This window comes from Schistocerca piceifrons, chromosome 3 (genome assembly GCF_021461385.2).
Source record: "Schistocerca piceifrons isolate TAMUIC-IGC-003096 chromosome 3, iqSchPice1.1, whole genome shotgun sequence".
Classification (NCBI taxonomy): Eukaryota; Metazoa; Arthropoda; class Insecta; order Orthoptera; family Acrididae; genus Schistocerca; species Schistocerca piceifrons.
This window is the reverse complement of record NC_060140.1, coordinates 538,121,089-538,140,407: the sequence shown is the minus strand read 5'-3', so window position 1 is coordinate 538,140,407 and position 19,319 is coordinate 538,121,089. Positions and strand designations below refer to the sequence as shown.

Genomic DNA, 19,319 nt, shown 5'->3' with positions numbered 1-19,319 from the left:
CTAGATAACCCATCAGCTACCAGATTGTCTTTTCCTCGGATATATCTAACCTCAAGGTCAAACTGCTGGAGATACAATGACCATCTTACCAAACGAGCATTCCTCAACTTACAGGTCTTTAGAAAGGTCAGCGCCTTATGGTCACTATAAACAATTATCTTATGACCTAGTAAATACTGCTCAAACTTCTGCACCCCAAATAGAATGGCCAATCCTTCCCGTTCTGAAATACCATAATATCTCTCGGCTGCCTGTAGAGATCGACTTGCAAAAGCGATAGTTCTGTGCACTTCTTGTTCGCTCTCTATTTCTACTTGGAATACCTCCACGGCTATACCGTTGTCACTTACCTCCACAGACATACAGAATGGTTTTTCAAAATCAGGGTGATTTAAAATAGGACTATTAATCAAAGACTGTTTAAGCTCCTCGAAAGCCTGTTGGCATTCTGTTGTCCAAACCCAAGGGATATCCTTTTGCAACAGGAGGTGAAAACAGGTCGCATTAAAAGATCACTAACAAAACGCCAACAGAAGCCGAAAAGACCGAACATCGATCTCAACTGCTTCTTGTTTGTGAGAGCCTCAAATTTTTAAGTGACCGCTAGCTTGCCTGGGTAGGGCAAAATACCTTTTCCACCTATCATATATCCCAAGAAATATACCTCTTCTTTAACGCACTCTGTCTTTTCAGTCTTTAGTTTCATTCTACCGCTATCAATAGCCTCTAACACGTTTTCTAACAAATCTATATGCTCTTCCCAAGTGGGTGTTGCTAATAAAAGATCATCTACGTAGACTGTGATTTTATTAATTAAGTCTGGTCCTAATACATGGCACATCAGATGTACGAAGGCGCAAACAGAGATATTAAGTCCGAAAGGGACCGCATGGTACTGGTAACAAACTCCTTTGTACAAGAAAGCTGTGTACTTCCTTGAACTTTCCGCTAGTGGCAAATTCCAATACCCACACGTGATGTCCATAGACATTAAGAATTTAACTCAACGGAACTTTTGCAACAACTCGTCCATGTTCTGCATCCTGTCAATTTCCCTAACCACTATTTCATTCAACCAACGAGCGTCCAAGACCAATCTGACACTTCCGTCTCTTTTTGGTACAACAACAATGGGATTATTGTACTCACTGACCGCTTTTTCAACTACCCTGCACTTTAACATTCTCTGTATTTCATTCCGAACCGCTTCCTTCCGAGCAACATGTATTGAGTATGGCTTCCAGAAAATACTTGGCAAGGTTTTACCTTCAATTGACATTCATAGCCTTTGACCGTGCCAGGTCAATTTGAAAATACCTTATTATGCCTTTTTAAAACGTGCCTCAGTTCTTCTTTCTGACTAGCTGAGATCTGTCAATTTCTTGTAATTTAGCTTCTGTTTTGTCCAATACTAAGATAAACATCTTCGTCTCAACACCTATTTTTCATAACTCGTATAGGCAGCTCCCAAGTCTCATCATTAGTTACTATGTGTTTGTCAATAAATGGTACTGTAAGTACTCCAGTTATTGGCAAGACCAATTTTAACTGGTTTCTTTCAAAGTCAACAACACCCTGATACTTTGACAAGAAATCTATGCCAAGTAGAACCTCGATACTAAGACTGTTTGCTATTAAGCATGGATGATCAATTACATTACCATTAACATTAAAGGACAGCAAAGTTTCTTGCTTTACCGTTTTTGACACCTTGCCAGTGGCACCAATTAGTCTCAGTCCTGATACCCTCATTACTGTAAGCTTATCTTTAGTAGGTAATGCATCAAAGAAAGACTGAGACAACGCACTCACCTCACCGCGACTGTGTAAGAGACAGCGTACATTGATACTTAATATATTTCCTAGTATTGTAGGGTGGCATATTCTAGGCTGTACTGGTGGTTCCTCAAATTCATCCAACAGTTCCATTTGGATTTGTCTCCAACTAAAGTGATTGACATCTGTCTTCATTAAATTAAGGAACAAGGTGTGTAGGGGTTTCCTGAACCACATTTTCTGCTGCCTTTTCCAGTCGGTCTACTAATTTCAAATCAAAACACCGCACGACTTCATTACATTTAGTTTGCTGAACGTGACCCAAATTATTGTGGTCGGAGCGACTCTGCGCCTCCAAACCGGGCATAACACTAGTTACAGCTAAACCACTTTCATTACTATCGTCGGGTTCCTTCTCAAGTGACAACTGGTCACAGCCACTGGGTTCATTGACACACAACAGGCTACCCTCTACATTTTCACTTACCTCCTGCCCTAAATCTATCAGCACAGTATCAACATACTGCACAGGCACTTTAGATAAGAGCACACCATTCTCATCGTAAATATAAGCACGAGTTTCTTCTACTTCTTCACCTGACAATTCAGTACTTGGTAGCTCTCCCCTAACATTACGTTGCTGCGTTTTCTCTTGCTCTTCCCAGTTAGAAAACTGCACTAACACGGCATCAACTAAATACTGTGAGTGGTTTAATATTTCTGCTGTATCATTGGATGCTAGCGACTCATCACCCGAATGCTCAGTTTGAGTATTTTGATCTGTCTTACCAATCGCTGTAATTACTGGCTTAGGAAAAGTAACTGCCTGGTGAGCGCCAGTGTCCTCATAGACGGGAACTAGTTTTCCTGCCCCTGCCATCTACTGTTTCCCTTATTGCCATTATAGTTAACTGGAACAGCATTGCTTTCAACACTGTTGTTTACCCGCACCTTTTCGTTACAAACAAAGTTACTATCATCAGGTTGTCATTGTTGGTTATGGTTATTATTTCTCCATTTCCTACCTTTCTTAGAATGGCGAACACTTACTGTTAGCATGCTTACATTGCCATTCTGCTCATTCTTAAAATTACTATTAGTGCTATTACTATTTCTATTATTACATGCCTGCTCCTCATTGACAGCAACACGTTCTACACGTTCCAAATAATCAATTAAACAGTCACGATTATCTCTAGGGGCGGAAATGATTCTAGGTTTCCAATACCATGGCCATTTACCTTCAAGACCAAGTATTATGATTTCAGGTTTCAGTTTTTCCGTCAAATGTGACAGACGTGAAATCCAAGATCTGGCAAACTCCTTGATAGATTTAAGCGTTTCCCACTCCAAAATTGCGTTTGCACCTACAACTTGTTGTACACTACCATTACCAGAAGGTACTGAAGCTACTTTAGTCTCAATTTTAGCAGTGTTAGTGCTAATAGTTTCTACTTTCATTTCAACATTACCTACTCTTTGCACAACATAAGTAGTATCAGTCTTAATTGCTTCTATCTCTGCTTGACATATGTTCACTTTTCATTAACATCTTTAAATCTATCTGAGCACAGTTCAGATTCCGCCTCTATCTTTTCTGTTAACTTTTTCTCCAGTTTCGCATCTTCCTGTTGGAAGTCTTTGCGAACCTCGGCAACTTTGGTCTTTACCGTTTTATGTATCTCAGATAATTCCTGAGCAACCTTTCCCTTAATGTTAGCATGGTTGGAATCAATCTTACAATTTAAACTGTCCTGATCTGCTTTGAGCTCAGCTTTTAAATCCTCTTTCAACTTATTGCAGCCAGTCTTGAAGGTACTGTCCATTACCTCAAACCTTTTATTAAAATTTGTTTGGCTGACCACAATTCTGTTATTTAAATCCTCTTTCAACTTACTGCAGCCAACCTTGAAGGAAGTTTCTAATTCAGCTGTCACTTTAGCATTACTGGCTGTCATTTTAGCATTACCGGCTGATATTGCCTGCAATATTACATTTAAATCAATTGCCCCAGTATCTTTGGGTTGTTCATTAGAAGGTTTCTTATCACAATCAGATGACGAAAAACTAGACCCAATACTAGAATCATCAAACCTAATGAAACATCTGATTGCTCTGTTACATTCAACTTCTCCTTTTTAAACATTACCGCCTCTGTTTCATTTTTAAATAATCAGAGAAACTGTCATCCAGTAAATTAACAATCTCAGATTTCTGCTTTACTGGAGGGGTTTCTGTCATTGGTCCATTGTCTCCTTTGACATTATTGTAAGGGGACAATGGTTCGGATTTCAATTTAACATCACTATTTTCAAGCAGATTTACATTTGAACCGTTGTCTGGATTTGCACTTTCTTCATCAGACAGCGGTTCTGATTTAATTTTAACCTCAGATTCTTTTAGCGGTTCCTTTGCCAACAGTCTTTTAGAGAAGGTTAGTAAAAAGTTGAACAGCTTTTCACTTAACTTAGTTCCTTCTGCACGACGTATGGCGATGCCGGTGCGGCGTACCTGGATTACTGATGCGGCGCGGCGCGTTGAACTGCAGACGGCACCTCCACAGCTGCTGCTGTGTTTGTGTGTGTGTGTGTGTGTGTGTGTGTGTGTGTGCGCGCGTGTGTGTATGTGTGTGCGACCCACAACAGCAGGCGCGGCTCCGGCCACAACAGACGATTGCAGTGGGGTGAGACTGGCTTCTTGCGATGCCTGTGGCACAGCTCGATTCAGCGCCAGCTTCGTCAATCCAGATGTATTGTAATCCAAGGCGTCGTTAATCCAATTGGGTCGTCACTGTGCACTCGTAACACTGTTTATCACTGTTCTATTCTTCAGTTGCGTGTCGCATTTCACTCGGAGTCCCAATAATTAAATCACTTTCACTCAGTTTAACAGTGTTTTTCCCGCCCGATGCACCATATGTGGGGTGGCGGATAGAAAAATTTAGTTATTATATTTTCTTTTGTATTGCCGTTCTTAACACAGGCTGTCTAATTACAACGTTGGCAACCAGAAAGTGATTAGCGAAAACGTGATGCCTGTAATTACAGTTCACTGTGCCCACTCTGATGGAGAATAAAAGTTATTGATTATTGAACTTCATTACTCTGAGGATTTAGGATGATGCCTGGGATTAATAGAAAATGCACTTTACTATAACGATTTTCCCTGTGTTCTGAAAACGATAAAGTGTAAAATTCCAGACAAATGATTACCCATATCAGCTATTGTAATATCAGAGCTGTTCAGAGTCTATTGCATGGATCTTATTATCCCTAGATAATGAAACTGTTCACTACTCGTTATCGATGTATATGTTCAAAGTGAATGCTCGCCAAAATTTGATGTTAATACTCATCAAACGCCACGCTAGTAATGGTAGAAAGTCTGCCCTGCCGCGACATGTGAAAATACGACGTACGCAAACTGAGACTAAATCACTGAAGTCGTTCCACAGTTAACACTTTACCCCAACGCGAACTCATTGTTACCTGCATACCGAGTTACATAATACGGCATCCAAAGCTGTTCCAGGCAACTGCACAAACGCAACGCGGTTTCCGACACGGAGTGTGCGCTGATTCGAATCTAGAAGAGAACTGGGGCCTTACTCTAGCTCTCACGCCCTTATTTATATAGCCGCGGTGCGGACCGCAGAAGGAGCAGCCGACAACATTTGCCTTACTGACTAGCCACTGGGGCTAGCAGAACACCACTTGAAGTAATTAAATAATTAATTGCTTCATTCGCTGAAGGCCAATGAAGCTCTAGTTTTAATTGTACAATCATCACACAGGGAAGAATCTGTAATAAGATTCTTATGTGGCTAGGCTAAATGTTTTTGGCGAGAGAATTATTTTAGTTGTACTCTACGTAATAGATGAGCTCTGAACTTGTCCTTTGGAGAGACGCTACAGCTACAGTTTTATAGATACCTTTTTGAAACTTCTCACATATTTGTTATTATAGCTTATCTCCATTCTAAGTAAATCTAAACATCCTAGCTTTATCTAATCACTTACTTAGTCTATCTTGCTTCCGAACTTGTAGGACACAAAAACAGAAAATCATGAATTTCAACCAAAATATTACTTCGTGAGATCCAGCATGCTATTTCCATCAAATTACAATGAAAAAGGAATCTGAATATAAAGTTTGAAGTTTCTAGCTCCTTCCTGTTGCTCCGATGATTTTTACATAAAACTCCAAATTTCGAAAACTGTTTAAGTTACCAAACTGAAACTTAACACATTATTTTAGCTTCATTCCTGACATGCTGTCAACTTTTCAGATTATTTGCTTTAATTTTGAGGTATTGCACAACATTCCTGACGTCATAGCTAGTTACAGCGGACTAGACTCGCACACAATGGAAAGCATATGAATTTTACAATCCGCGAGTTGGCTGCTTCTCTACAAACTTAAAAGTGGAAGCTCTCCTTTACAGAAAATAGAGTGCTACATGGTACTAATCAACAGAAAAAATTCTATCTTTCCGGGATAAGTACTTCTGAAAAAAAAATGTAAATTATAAAAAAAATTCAGAAGACGACAGTAAAGAACCTTTGACAGATACGTCCAAACGGAAGATACCGTTGTAATCACAAAGCAGTTATCTTCGACATGACAAAAACCTTTAAAATGGTTCAAATGGCTCTGAATACTATGGGACTTAACTTCTAAGGTCTTCAGTCCCCTAGAACTTAGAACTACTTAAACCTAACTAACCTAAGGACATCACATACATCCATGCCCGAGGCAGAATTCGAACCTGCGACCATAGCAGTCGCGCGGTTCCAGACTGTAGCTCCTAGAACCGCTCGGCCACCTCGGCCGGCTGAAAAAACCTCTAACAAAATATCTAAAACTGTTACAGAGAGTCGGGATTTTAAAAAAAAATTCCGAAATCCGCATCTTCAAAATGGTGTTCGCTGTGTCATATTTGGAGGCCCGTATCTCGGGCAGGAATTTTTTTGGAGAAAACAAAAAAAAAAAAAAGTGTTTCTTACTTACTCCTGAATTTTAATATGTGCTAAATTCAGTAACATCCGAGACTATGAAGGTACCCCCCTCCCCCTGCCTAAAGTGATACGGATTATACCATTTACATGTTATCAGACAGATGAATATCTTGACCTGATTGTGTACCAATTATAGTCGATTGAAAATATTTTGTGGAAAGCTGAGAGGTGACAGAGACGTCAGTGGTCACGCAGAGAAACACATGTTATAATAGAGACGAGACATACTCACAAGGACATACACTGAGTAGCAGTTGAGTACTCACCAACCAAGTTTCATTATTACGACAGTATTTCGTACCATGTTTGAGTGTTTTAGTTCTGTTTTTCTTCTTTGTATGTAATTTTAGGTATACAGTTTTGTTTTACGTTTTAGTCATTTTGTTTACCAATATTTGTGCCTTTTCCATGCATGTTCACGTGAGTGCGGGTGACGCGGAGGTGTGACCCCCACAATTACTCGCGGATAGTTAAAAGACAGATTTTGTCTCACTTTTTCTATGCACTGATTAGTGCAGTCATTTATTTTTGTTACTATTCGAAGAGGAACTGCATCTGTAGCACATTTCTGGATTGATTAAATGCTGGCGCTCTTGAAAACGTGTTCTCTTGCGCTCTGTTAGGAGTAGAATCATATCGCGACCGTGGATTTCTATAAGAGAGGCACTTACAGGAGATGGAGAAAATAATTTATGTGGGCGTTAATTGCTATCTGCAAGGTCGTTGCTGGTTTATGTTTTAGTCTATGTGCCAATTCCCCTTCATTCTGGAATGCCACAGCAATGTTTTTGGAAAGCATTTACCAATTCTTTCCGACACACGCCCTTTGTATGTCAAGGTGACAAACTTCTTCTTAAATTTAATTTTCCTAGAATTATTACTGGTACCCGCGGATATGTTTTTGATCTTGTTAAACGTATTTGTAACATCTTGTGTCCTGTACCCATTAGCTGCTGCTACTTGCTTAATAATGCCTAGTTCTTTCTGCAACTCAACCTCATTTAGTGGCAATCTCAGGGCTCTGTTGCACATTGCATGAAAGTACTCTCTTTTATGCTTGATAGACTGTTTCACATAGTTAAACCTTCATCTTGAATAAAAAACTTGTCGTTAAAGACATAACTATTAAAACTCAATGTGAACTCTAGCATATCCACGTGTTCGACGATTTCACCCATGCTCATTGACCTATTCTTTATCAGGTTTTTCCTTATTATTTGCAAAGTTTCTTCAACTGGTATATTAGTGTAGAGGTCCACGATGTCAAACGGGGCTAGGACGGTGTCCTCTGGAATTGCAATGTCCTTAACCAGCAACGACAAAGCAAATCAAATACAATTTCGGAGTGTACAAGATCAAATGTGCTGAATGTGACAGTTATTATATAGGGCGGACAGGGAGGAATTTTGAAATTCGATACAGGGAACATTGCAGTCATAGCTATCGGACAGCATTTGGAGCGCATGTAAAGGATAGTAAACATGTCGTGAGCATTATAAATGAACAAATGGAGGTGCTACATAAAGCTCCAAAAAGTCTCAATCTCGAAGAGATTGAAATATATGCTCATCAAATAGAAAAACCCAGGCCTCCTACTAAATGAGCAAAGTGATTTTATGCACAGGAGTTATTATGAGATTTTTAAAGACATGTTTGAGGCTTACTCTTGAATGCAACAGCACGCCCCAGTAAGAACCAGCTGCAGCGGAACGGCCCTCAGCCTACTGGCGGCGAGGTGAATTGGGCGAGGCGGAAGAGGACTTGGCGGGGCGCTGTATACGTTCTGACGTAGGGAAATTCTCTCCGCCACCAATCAATACAAAGAAGAGGAAACGCACATTTTCGAAAAGAATATATATATTTTACAATATTTTTAAATTTATTTAAAAATTTTTAAATTAGCGTAATTTATTTCAGTTCATGTTCCACTCAAAAAAGATTATTCATATGCTATTTCTTTAATACTGTCTTATTATTGAAAATATATTCGCCATTAATATGAATGGTAAAAAAGTAACAACTTAGCACAATTGCACGAATCTTAAACATAGAGGGCACTTTTTACTTTTACCAATCAGGCTTCTCCAAACTGTGATATAAGGTTTTAACAGATTAAAAATTACCTTAGTAACTGCAATGTATGGTATGTTGGCATTCCAAAATTTCTTTTTGTAAACTAAGATAGTTCTATCAGTAATTATATCTCTTTTGTTAATTATATTTTTAACTTTACCTGACAGCCTGAAACCGCTCATTGAAAATAAGAAGTAGCGACCAAAGACTTAAATGCCGTATTTTTATTCAAAGAACGATCGCGGCAATCCCAATAAGACAATCATGTCTAGTTTGTGTAGACATAATTACACTCCGTAATCTTTAATTATTAGCAATGCATCAGTTTTTCAAGCATCTCTGTGTTTATTGCTTCGTGTCTCCTGAACTTAGTGTGGTAACATGATATACTTTTGCGATAAATTTAGTGGCATATGTGAATGCTGCCTCCGAAATTTATTGCAAATACAGCCCTCAGCACAAATGTAAGACATTTAAACGTCATTCATGATGCGGGAGGTATTCACGCATGTCATTGTTTATGACGTCATATCTCCTGAACTGTGAGAGGTAGGTTTTATGACTATGAGGGACGTGTGTACTAAGTTTCGTGGCAATCGGTTCAGCAAGTTAGGGGGAACTGTGTAAAACAGACACAGACACGCACACGCACGCACGCACACACGCACACATAAACACACACACGCATACACACACACACACACACACACACACACACACACACACACACACACACACACACAACACGCACACACACACTCACGTCAAGCTTTATGATATGGGTGGTTTCATCCTGGAACGTCTTGTACTTAGACAAACAGGGCTTAGTAAGAAGACTCACAATTGTATACCTCAACTGAAATACCTTATAGGACAAATAAATGTGTAAGCTAGGACCCTTAGTAGACCTGAACAACTTTACCTTGTAGACATCAACAGCTAGTGAAGATAGTGTAAAGTGTCTAATAAAGACACAATACTGGTGAAGTAACGAGTCGTTAAAAGATTAGTGTCAGTATAACAGAAATAATATGAAAGTGAACAAAACTAAAAAGAAGAGAAACTTTGTGGAGTAGCTAATCAAAGAATATTTTGACAGAAGAAGTTGTAATGTAGAATAAGAATTTAAAGAATTTTGCTTTGGAAGCATTAGAAAAGATTTACACATCACATAGAGTTCTAGTCAAATAGTCTGATGTGGAACCTGTGCTATCTGTGGAACAGTAGAAGGAATCTCTTACAGTATTTGAAGAGAGAAACTTTCAAACGTGCTCCAGAGTAGGACTCTTAACTTTTGGATCTTGATTTACGGAACTGAGAACAGACAGAGTATGAAAACCATTGTTCGTATTGCGTATGTTAATTTGCTAATAATCGAGTTGAACTGTGGACTATTTAAGTTGGTGGATCTTTCGTGAATTGTTATTACGAAATGGACATGGTTTTCGCGTATCTTTGATGATTGTTTAGTTTGGAGATTTTGATACCATTCTCCTAACACTCTCGACGTAACTTTACTGCATTTGATAAAGGTATCTTCTATCTCCATTTCAATTCAATAATGTAGGATCACTTCCCGTTTATTTGAGATGTCCTTTCTTGAATAAACATTATTCATCACAATTCCCTGTCATCTAAACCAATTTAGACGTAGCAGTAGACCCCGTATTATTAAATTAATCTTTTATGTTTTATTTTATTTTATATTTCCGTGTAATGTATTAATTCGCAGTTCTAGCCTACGCACAGTGTATTTGACTGCAGCATCACAACTACAGGTTATTATTTACGCCGAATTAGCTGCGGGGTATGAAAGCAGACGTGCACTCCTCGATCCTATAACTACATCGAGCTGTTCCTTTTAAACAGCGTCGTGCATAGCCCCAGTATCCAAAGTACGACTAACCGCAGGTAAGGTTGGGTTGTGTTGGGGGAGGAGACCGAACTGCGAGGTCATCGGTCTCATCGGATTAGGGAAGGAAGTCGGCCGTGCCCTTTTCAAAGGAACCATCCCGGCATTTGCCTGAAGAGATTTAGGGTAATCACGGAAAACCTAAATCAGGATAGCCGGACGCGGGATTGAACCCTCGTCCTTCCGAATGCGAGTCCAGTGTGCTAACCGCAGGTAAGGACGCAACTGGTTTTTCTAGAATGGACTGCAACATCTTAAAAAACTGTCTGTTACTCGTGGTTCTCTTGACATGATCACATTTTTTCGACGTATTTAGCAGACTCATGGTGCAAGAAGCCCTCACAATAATTTCGAACTTCTCCTTCCCTTTCTCCCACAGGTATCCCCTATGCTTGTGGTAATATTCCCTGAACGACCACTTTGTGATACCCTTGCGTAATTTTCGTTGCTACAGTGCTTCTATACAGACGAGTCGCATAAGCAGAAACATGTAGTCCAATTACTGTTTTGTTATCTCTGGACTGTAAAGGCATTAGACGCTCCCACTTCAATCACTTTCTTGAACCCACTCGACAGACACTTTATCAAGTAATGTGATTAAAATGTGATAGCGCAGATACAGCGACTGGGCACAAAGGACACAGTGTGCTTTCCTGTCTCCCTCCAGCTGCTAAGCAGCTAATCTTTGTACAGTGACGCACTTACGTGAGACGTGGCTAACAGTTTGTGCCGCAGCTATAAGGCAGTTAACGTGCCCCAGTGTTTCGTATCCATGCAGTCAATCCAAATGTCTGCCACGTGCATCCTTCTGCTGCTCTCGTTGGCGGCCGCGGTCAAGGTAAACGCAGCCCCACCTTTAGTGATACCTCACTTGTGACATCGTTTACCTTACAGTTCAACAGAGGAGTTCAGAATGAGTCTGCATTAACAGCAACGACCTGCTTTGTCAGAAACAGACTGAGATTTATAACATCCTGTAGTGTAAAATGAATGTTTGTAATACTTTATAGAGGTCTTTGTGGACAGTCGAAGTACTATTTCCATCCTCATTGTATTCCCTGGTTCCTAATTTGCATCATCAACTCTCTGGTCCGTATCTGCATGTATTGTATATCTGTTAATCGTTTGAGCCCTTTTGGTATACCGTCGATCTGACTGGGCATACGCCTTGGTTCATTTTTGTCACTGGAGGCTGTACACTCTGCTTTCAAATCTCCTCATCCTAAAATGAAGTGTTATTTTGTTCATTCTCATAAGCATATTTCAACGAATCTAAAGTCTGTGGAAGAAACACTTTTCTTTTCATGTAACGGTAGATGCTGTGTTTCATTGTCTATTTGCTATCAGGAATTCATAGTGTTTTGGCTTATCAGTGTTTTACTCTACACTCTACTATTTACTGAGAAGGTAATGCGGTCTAGATCCACTACCAAGCTGTAAATCGTGAAGCCCATAGAAATGGCCTCACCGTGGTTACTCTTGATGCTTGAACGTCGGGTTACAAGAACGTCTGCCTATACTTCTATTTGTCACATCGAATTTCTCTAATTTATTTCTTCGAATGTACTAAGCTTTGTGTATGTGCATGAATGTAACATGTTCCCCCTAATGAAAGATATGTCGGGAAATTTGGGACACAGGATGCATAGAGAATGAAGATTTGAGGAAAATCTTCTCTCAAGCATAGAAACTAAACGTCTATCTTAGCACCAGTTGTAAATTTACGGTTTGTGTGTTCGCTGGTAGAGGTCCCACTGTACCGACAGCTGGCTCGCTAGCTCAGACTACGGTAGCTTAGCACAGAAGGCGTTCTGCGTCTTCGTTTCAAGGGATGCGATAAAGTGACAACAGTGAGGGACTATGCCGCCTACAGACCAAGGTATTCCACGGCCGAATGAGCAGTTTCAAGACACTAGTTGTTGATGTAAGGTGAAATCCATTGGTCGCCCCAGTGACGTAGAAAACATTCACGTGAATTTTGTACGATGCCCTCACAAGCACTCTCGTCATGCTAGCCGAGAATAAGCCATTAAGCATGTTGCTGTCCACTTGCCGTTGAGCAATCTTTGTTTTTCAAACAACGCAGGATTTAATTGCAACAAGAACTTGATGACAGAAGAACACGTGTGGGGTTATGCGTGGTTATGAACGTCTAGATGAAAGATAACAATGCCATTTCAACTTTAGTGTTCACTGATCAGGCTACATTCCACTTAACGGTGGAAGTGAGCCGTCACAACGTAAGAACATGGAGAACACAGTTGTCACATACTGTAGTCGAACACTAGAGGGACTCCCAAAGGTTCACGCGTTTTGTGTCGTTTCCCGAAAAAAAATTTCGGAGTGCTCATTTTTTGAGGACGTGTTGAAGTTATGGCTGCTTATTCAGTTGCGAAAACATACTGAAAATGATGCACCACCACCATACTGGCACCTTCTTGTCAGAGCGTTTCTTAACAAAGAGTTGCCTCGGCGACGGATTTGGCTATAAACGGTATCCGGCTATCGTATTTTCCCACTGGCCTCTAACGTCGCCTGACATCATGCACTTGGCTTTTTTTTGGGATGGTCCTTGTAGGCCTCCGTCTACGTGCATCCTTTCCCAGGAGCTGTAGCCGAATATCGACGCCGCATAGAATTATCGGAGCAAGCAGTGTCTAAAGACACACTCAGCAAAGTATGAGTCGTACCCCTTCATCTAGAATATCCTTGTTGTAGCGTCTTCCGATGTGCTGTATTATGCAATAATAATTTGGGGATAGGGTAAATGCTTTTGTTTGAATTACAGAACAGTTGCAGACGAATTGCTTTTGCTAAGTCAGTATAATAAATCACTGGCCATGCGAATAATGTTGTGCGACTTTGCGTTTGTGTTATAATCTAAATTTACATTGTTATTATCAGGAACTATGGTTCAGGAAGCTCCAGTACGAGTGCCCCCTGGAAGAACTGACCCCCCCTATAAGTAAGTTATTTGCCGCGAGGAGTGGCCTCGCGGTTTGAGGCGCCATGCCACGTATTGTACGGCCTCTCCCGCCGGAGGTTCGAGTCCTCCCTCGGGCATGGGTGTGTGGGTGTTGTTCTTAGCATAAGTTAGTTTAAGTAGTGTGTTAGTCTAGGGACCGATGACCTCTGCGGTTTGGTCCCTTAGGAATTCACACACATAAGTAATTGAAGATCAGTTACGAATGAAAAGATGGAAAATGGAAATGAGCGTTTGGCGTCATTGGCCGGGAGGCCCCTCGCGGGGCAGGTCCGGCCGCCATATCGCAGGTCTTATTACATTCGGCGCCACATTGGGCGACCTGCACGCCGGATGGGGATGATATGATGATGAACACAACACAACACCCAGTCCCTGAGCGGAGAAAATCTCCGACCCAGCCGGGAATCGAACCCGGGCCCAGAGGACGGCAATCCGTCACGCTGACCACTCAGCTACTGGGGCGGACAATGAAAAGATAAACGAGACTTTTACACTTAAAATGCGTGTTTCTCTTCGAGGTACTTCATTCTGGGGCGTTCGGAGGTGAGAAATGAAGGCAATTAATAGTCTGATGACTTACAGTTTTCAAGATCAGTCTCTCTTACGAGGAAAGCAACCTATTAAGAAGAATATGCTCTAACGTGCTATGAACCTGGCTTTTTAGTATCGGAAGTGATTACGGCAGATTGTCATGATTTGCTATTCAAACGTCAACCGATAAACTATTAGAATTAGTGAAAAGCCTCACATCTGATAATAAGAACTCCACGAACCGTCTCAGTCACTTTCAGGCCCACTTGAAAATGGCCTAATTTGAAGGTTGAAACCATTCGTGGGTTTAATAAATTTCTTATTAGCAACTGGACAGGTTTTCATTAATTGATCATCCCGTAGCGTAATCAACACCCTCTGATTATGCAGAAACTAATAAACATCACAATACTGATCCCAAGAAAAATTATCCAACCATCTCTGGTATTCAATTCCTGAAATTATGTCCCTACTCTTATTTATTTATGAAGATACAACACCGTTTAAGGCAAATATGGCTGCAGATACGCTGCAGGCAGGTGGGAGTGAAGAAAGAGTAAAATAATAGAAGAGCTACATCCAGCATCAAAGTGATTTTTCTTCATTTTCAAAAGTCGGGTTCTCGTCTTTTTGAGCTCCAGGTCCAAAAGCTTTCCTTGGATATTTTATATTTATGTCGACTTCGACAAAAAATCCTTCGATATGTAAGAATGATCCTACTGAGAAAAGTAGAGCAGAGAAAATTGAGACTACTGTTGTTGGGAACGATGTTGTTGAAGAATGTAAAAAATACCCTACAACTGCGAAACGATTTCTCAGAAAAAACGAATGTGTAATTTCTGTTTCAACTCATCATTTTTTGATTCTAGTAGTTGTAAATAAAAATGCATTATTCTCATAGAACTTGCGTATATTGGTGCTACACATCTAGTTTTTTTCCCTTTTTAACATTTTTCGGAAGTGTTTGAAAAATCAACCAAACAATTGCAATAGTCGTCTGGAATTGGCCTACATGATTGTCTCATAGAATTAAAAAAATAAAATATTGCAGCTGCACCACCTTTGGCTTAATTAACGGTTGTGTATTCTGTGTTACATTTTGGGAGTTGCCTAGCAGCTGAGTACAATAAGAAATAATTACAATAATCTGTGTAATGCTGTAATCAAAGTGATGTAACGTTGCTACAGGGTGACGAAGTGCTGGTGACCGTACAGCAGGGCACGCTGAGAGGGACCACGGCCACGAGCGTCTACAACACGTCCTACACGGCATTCCTGGGCATCCCGTACGCCGAACCACCTGTGGGCGACCTGCGTTTCGAGGTGATTCCCAATAAAGTCAGATATATTCACGTTGTGCATCCTGAAACTAAATGTACGGCTTGATTGCTTTACCGAGGCTTAATCTGAAAGCATGCAGTCAACGAATTAGTACTTAATAACGCACAAAGGAAACGTAAAACTAACAAAGGAAAAAAAACAGTCTACATCGGTATGGTTGTCTCCAGACTTCGTGGTCTCGTCATTTCCTTCTTCAATTTTCGTTTCGATACTTCTGATGGAATTATCTTCAGGATAAATGAAAACGACACTGCTTTTTGACTGCGTTTTTGTAACAGGGGAAAGATCATGAAGAAGAGTCCATCAGAAGTATAGAAACGTCATTTGCATAAGAAAAAACTGAAGTGGGACATGATGTGGCCAAGTAGCCTACCAACTTCTACCTTTAATGAAATGGGTATGGTGTTTAGTTAGGAATTATCCACAACTGCTACAAAATTAAAATGCAAGTATTTGTGTGTTTATGATCTCATTCTGTTGCAGAGATATCAAGAGTCCGAACTACGAATAATAAATAACTTAGTTCTGGGAGAACTAATTGGTTCATCCATTGCTGGCCGTGGTGGCCGAGCGGTTCTAGGCGCTTCAGTCCGGAATCACGCAGCTGCTACGGTCGCAGGTTCGAATCCTGCCTCGGGCATGGATGTGTGTGATGTCCTTAGGTTGGTTAGGTTTAAGTAGTCCTAAGTCTAGGGGACTGACGACCTCAGATGTTAGGTCCCATAGTGCTTAGAGCCATTTTAACCATTTGGTTCATTCTTTCAAAGAGCTTATATTCAAAAATAGTCACAATTTACAAATGTTTCAGAGAAACTACTCTTTCCAATTTCTCATTGATAATAGTACCACCATTTGACTTTAACTACTTTTTTATTATTTTCCCTAGTGATATTTCGGCTTCTAAGCATACAGGACTGGTATGACTGCATAACATGTCCTCATCAGAATATTATAATTTACTTACTGATCCTTCCCAGATGCACTTACTAAAGGCCAAAAGCCGACGTCTTGAAAGAAGAGGTAATAAACAAATATACATAAGATGGTAGCAGGCTTGTAGTTTAAAGACATCATAGTGATTGTGCCCCTCATTAAGGAAAGATCATCTACGTGTCTTCATTTGGAGGTGAGCTCACTCTGCTGTTATTAACTTACTGATGAGGTGTGAACGTTTAGCGCACAAAGCATGCAATATGTCTTGTCTTGTTTGACATTTTTCTTGCTTCAGTTCTAAGCAAGATGTAGATCTGCAGCTCACACTTTACTCTTTCTGCTTGTTGGCCACTTCTTGAACCAACAAACTAAATCTGTGAATAAAAGAAAAAATTTCTGTGGCGCGGTGGCTTAGTTGCTAACATCTAAACTGTGGATTCAAAGGCATTGGAATTCTATCCCCAGTCTGTTGCAAGACTTCGAATTTGCATCCGGAGACATTGCAAGCCCATCCATCGTGGACACCCTATTGTCTTGTTTCCACGCTGTACAGAGATGGCTGCGATGTCTCGGATCATTTTTCTCTCGAAGCACACAGTTTGCCTCTTTCGAACCAAATAGCTTCTTAACGGACCTCATAAGGCAATTGTGATAAATATTGCACATTTTTTTCAGCGTTTAAATTGGCTGTAAATAAGTGCAAACAGCCACGTTTCCAATCTCTAAACATCGTTTGACCCACTTCGCCACGAACGTCTTAGTTTCTAAGAATTTTAGCAGCAGCTCCATACGAAAGCTTTGGTCCCTTGGATGGTTTGCAAGGAACACTGCCTCGTGACGCTTCAGATATTTTGTACTCATTTTAAACTGTAACCGACAGATCAAAACATTCAACTCACACACTGTTTATCCATACACTGTGCAAAAGCGCATTAATTTCAGATTCGAGACCACTACCAGAGATGCGGACGTTGTCTTTAAAATTATGGTGTACACTTTCTTGTAGAACTGAGTGTATATCACTGCTGTGTTGAAATCAACATTCAGGCGCGTGATGGCTTAACCTTACAAGAAAAATGAAATAGCCGAAATTCAATATCATGTGACTTATCCAGCATAAAATTGAAATTTGTGAGGTAACTGTGTAATGTCAAATATCCCTACGCATTAATTATAAGTGAATCTATTGGAAAAAGGTTGGAGGAAGACGCACAGCACCCAAGCCTTGCAACATGTGTAACAGCGAACTGCTGGGAGCCATGAGTGCAGTAATGACAGGTGTGTGCAGTCGAGTGATAAGATCAACCTGCTGGTTCTGTGCACTCGTAGCCCATACACACGTCCTCTGCCTGTCCTTACCTGCACTGCAATCGTTCGTACGCTGTACTTCAACTGGTGTGTCATAGCTACGCACTGAATTAATACAAACGCAACTCAGGAAGAAGACCAAACACTATTAAATAAATAGCACGCACTGTGGCAAAAACACACTATATTTTAGAGCTCCAGTGTTCTCCAAATACTTTTGAGTACAGTAGTAACAAAACAATAGCAGACACAGCCGCCACGACCCAGAATTTATGGAGCCTATGTGGTATCCACCAAATTATGCAGAGAAGTAACTCATTTGCATTTAATTCACTAGCGACTCTCGTCTGAGATCACAGTAATACTGCTACCACGTGGAACTTTGAAACCAAATTTACACGGCAGTTTTGAATCTGACAGAGAACTACGCTCCATTTTCTTCCAGATTTCAACTGCTGGCACCTACAACTATGGACAAAAGATCATCAGTGACTATTTAACACAATGCCAAGAAAGTTCACACAAGGTTGACAACCATCGCCCTACTTACCAGCAACAAGATGATGAAATGAACCACCATAAACCTTGTTGATGTAAGTTACCAACTCTAAGGCTGTAGATATTGTCACACTCAAGAATGAATCTTCAAAGCAGCAACGAAAGTCAGTTCCTGTGCAATTGTTTATATTTTCACTTTCTCAGTCTAAGTTGAACGACGAAAAAGTTTATTCTGCCACTGAGTTGGAAATGCCATCAGCTACAGATCAATACCAGAAGCATCCTATTTTGTACAAGGCCTGTGATCTCTGTTTATCATATTTTAGCTTCTTGTAACATCAGGCAAATCACTTCCCTAGGTTAGTTCAAATGAAATTAAATGAGGGTACTACATTGTTGGCCGGGATTCTCCACCCAGGAAAGTTCGACTTCCACGGTTCAGATCTTTTCAGTTGTCACCATTTGGAGATTTGTGTGTCGACGATGATGAGGACGACACAACACCCAGTCCCCGAGCGGAGAAAATCTCCGATGCGGGCGGGAATCGAACGCAGGCCCACTGCGTGGCAGTCAGAAACGCTGACCACTCGGCTAAGGAATCGTATCCTAATAAATACAATTTTGTTATGATAATGCTACATGCCAGTTCCTACAATACCTATCTCCGGCAACTCTACGCGAAATAACTTTATGACTGTGCTGTGTCCTCAAAAACGTATTTTTTTACACGGAGACCTTTCGCTTCTCCCATCTTTCAATGCTCGAGGTGAGTCCAACTGCCTATTGCTAAGGGGTGTCTGCTCCCACAAACTGTGTCTTATTTTTAGTTTTTCCCGACAATATCCCTGCATAAATACTTCCTGACGCTTCGCTCCTTGCCCGCCAAGTCTCACTTGCGTTTTTAGCTGGCGCCAGCGGCCATCAGTGCTACAAGGATCGGACA

The 19,319-nt window shown here is 40.6% G+C and overlaps 1 protein-coding gene across 1 annotated transcript in view; it reads left to right on the top strand.

The window, feature by feature from the left end:
• LOC124788813 (juvenile hormone esterase-like) overlaps window positions 1-19,319 on the top strand; it is a 172,437-nt gene that overhangs the window by 56,831 nt on the left and 96,287 nt on the right. Inside the window, exon 6 of the mRNA XM_047256094.1 lies at window positions 15,485-15,619. Within this exon, the coding sequence (XP_047112050.1) occupies window positions 15,485-15,619 (135 nt within the window). The remainder of the gene's footprint in view (window positions 1-15,484; window positions 15,620-19,319) is intronic.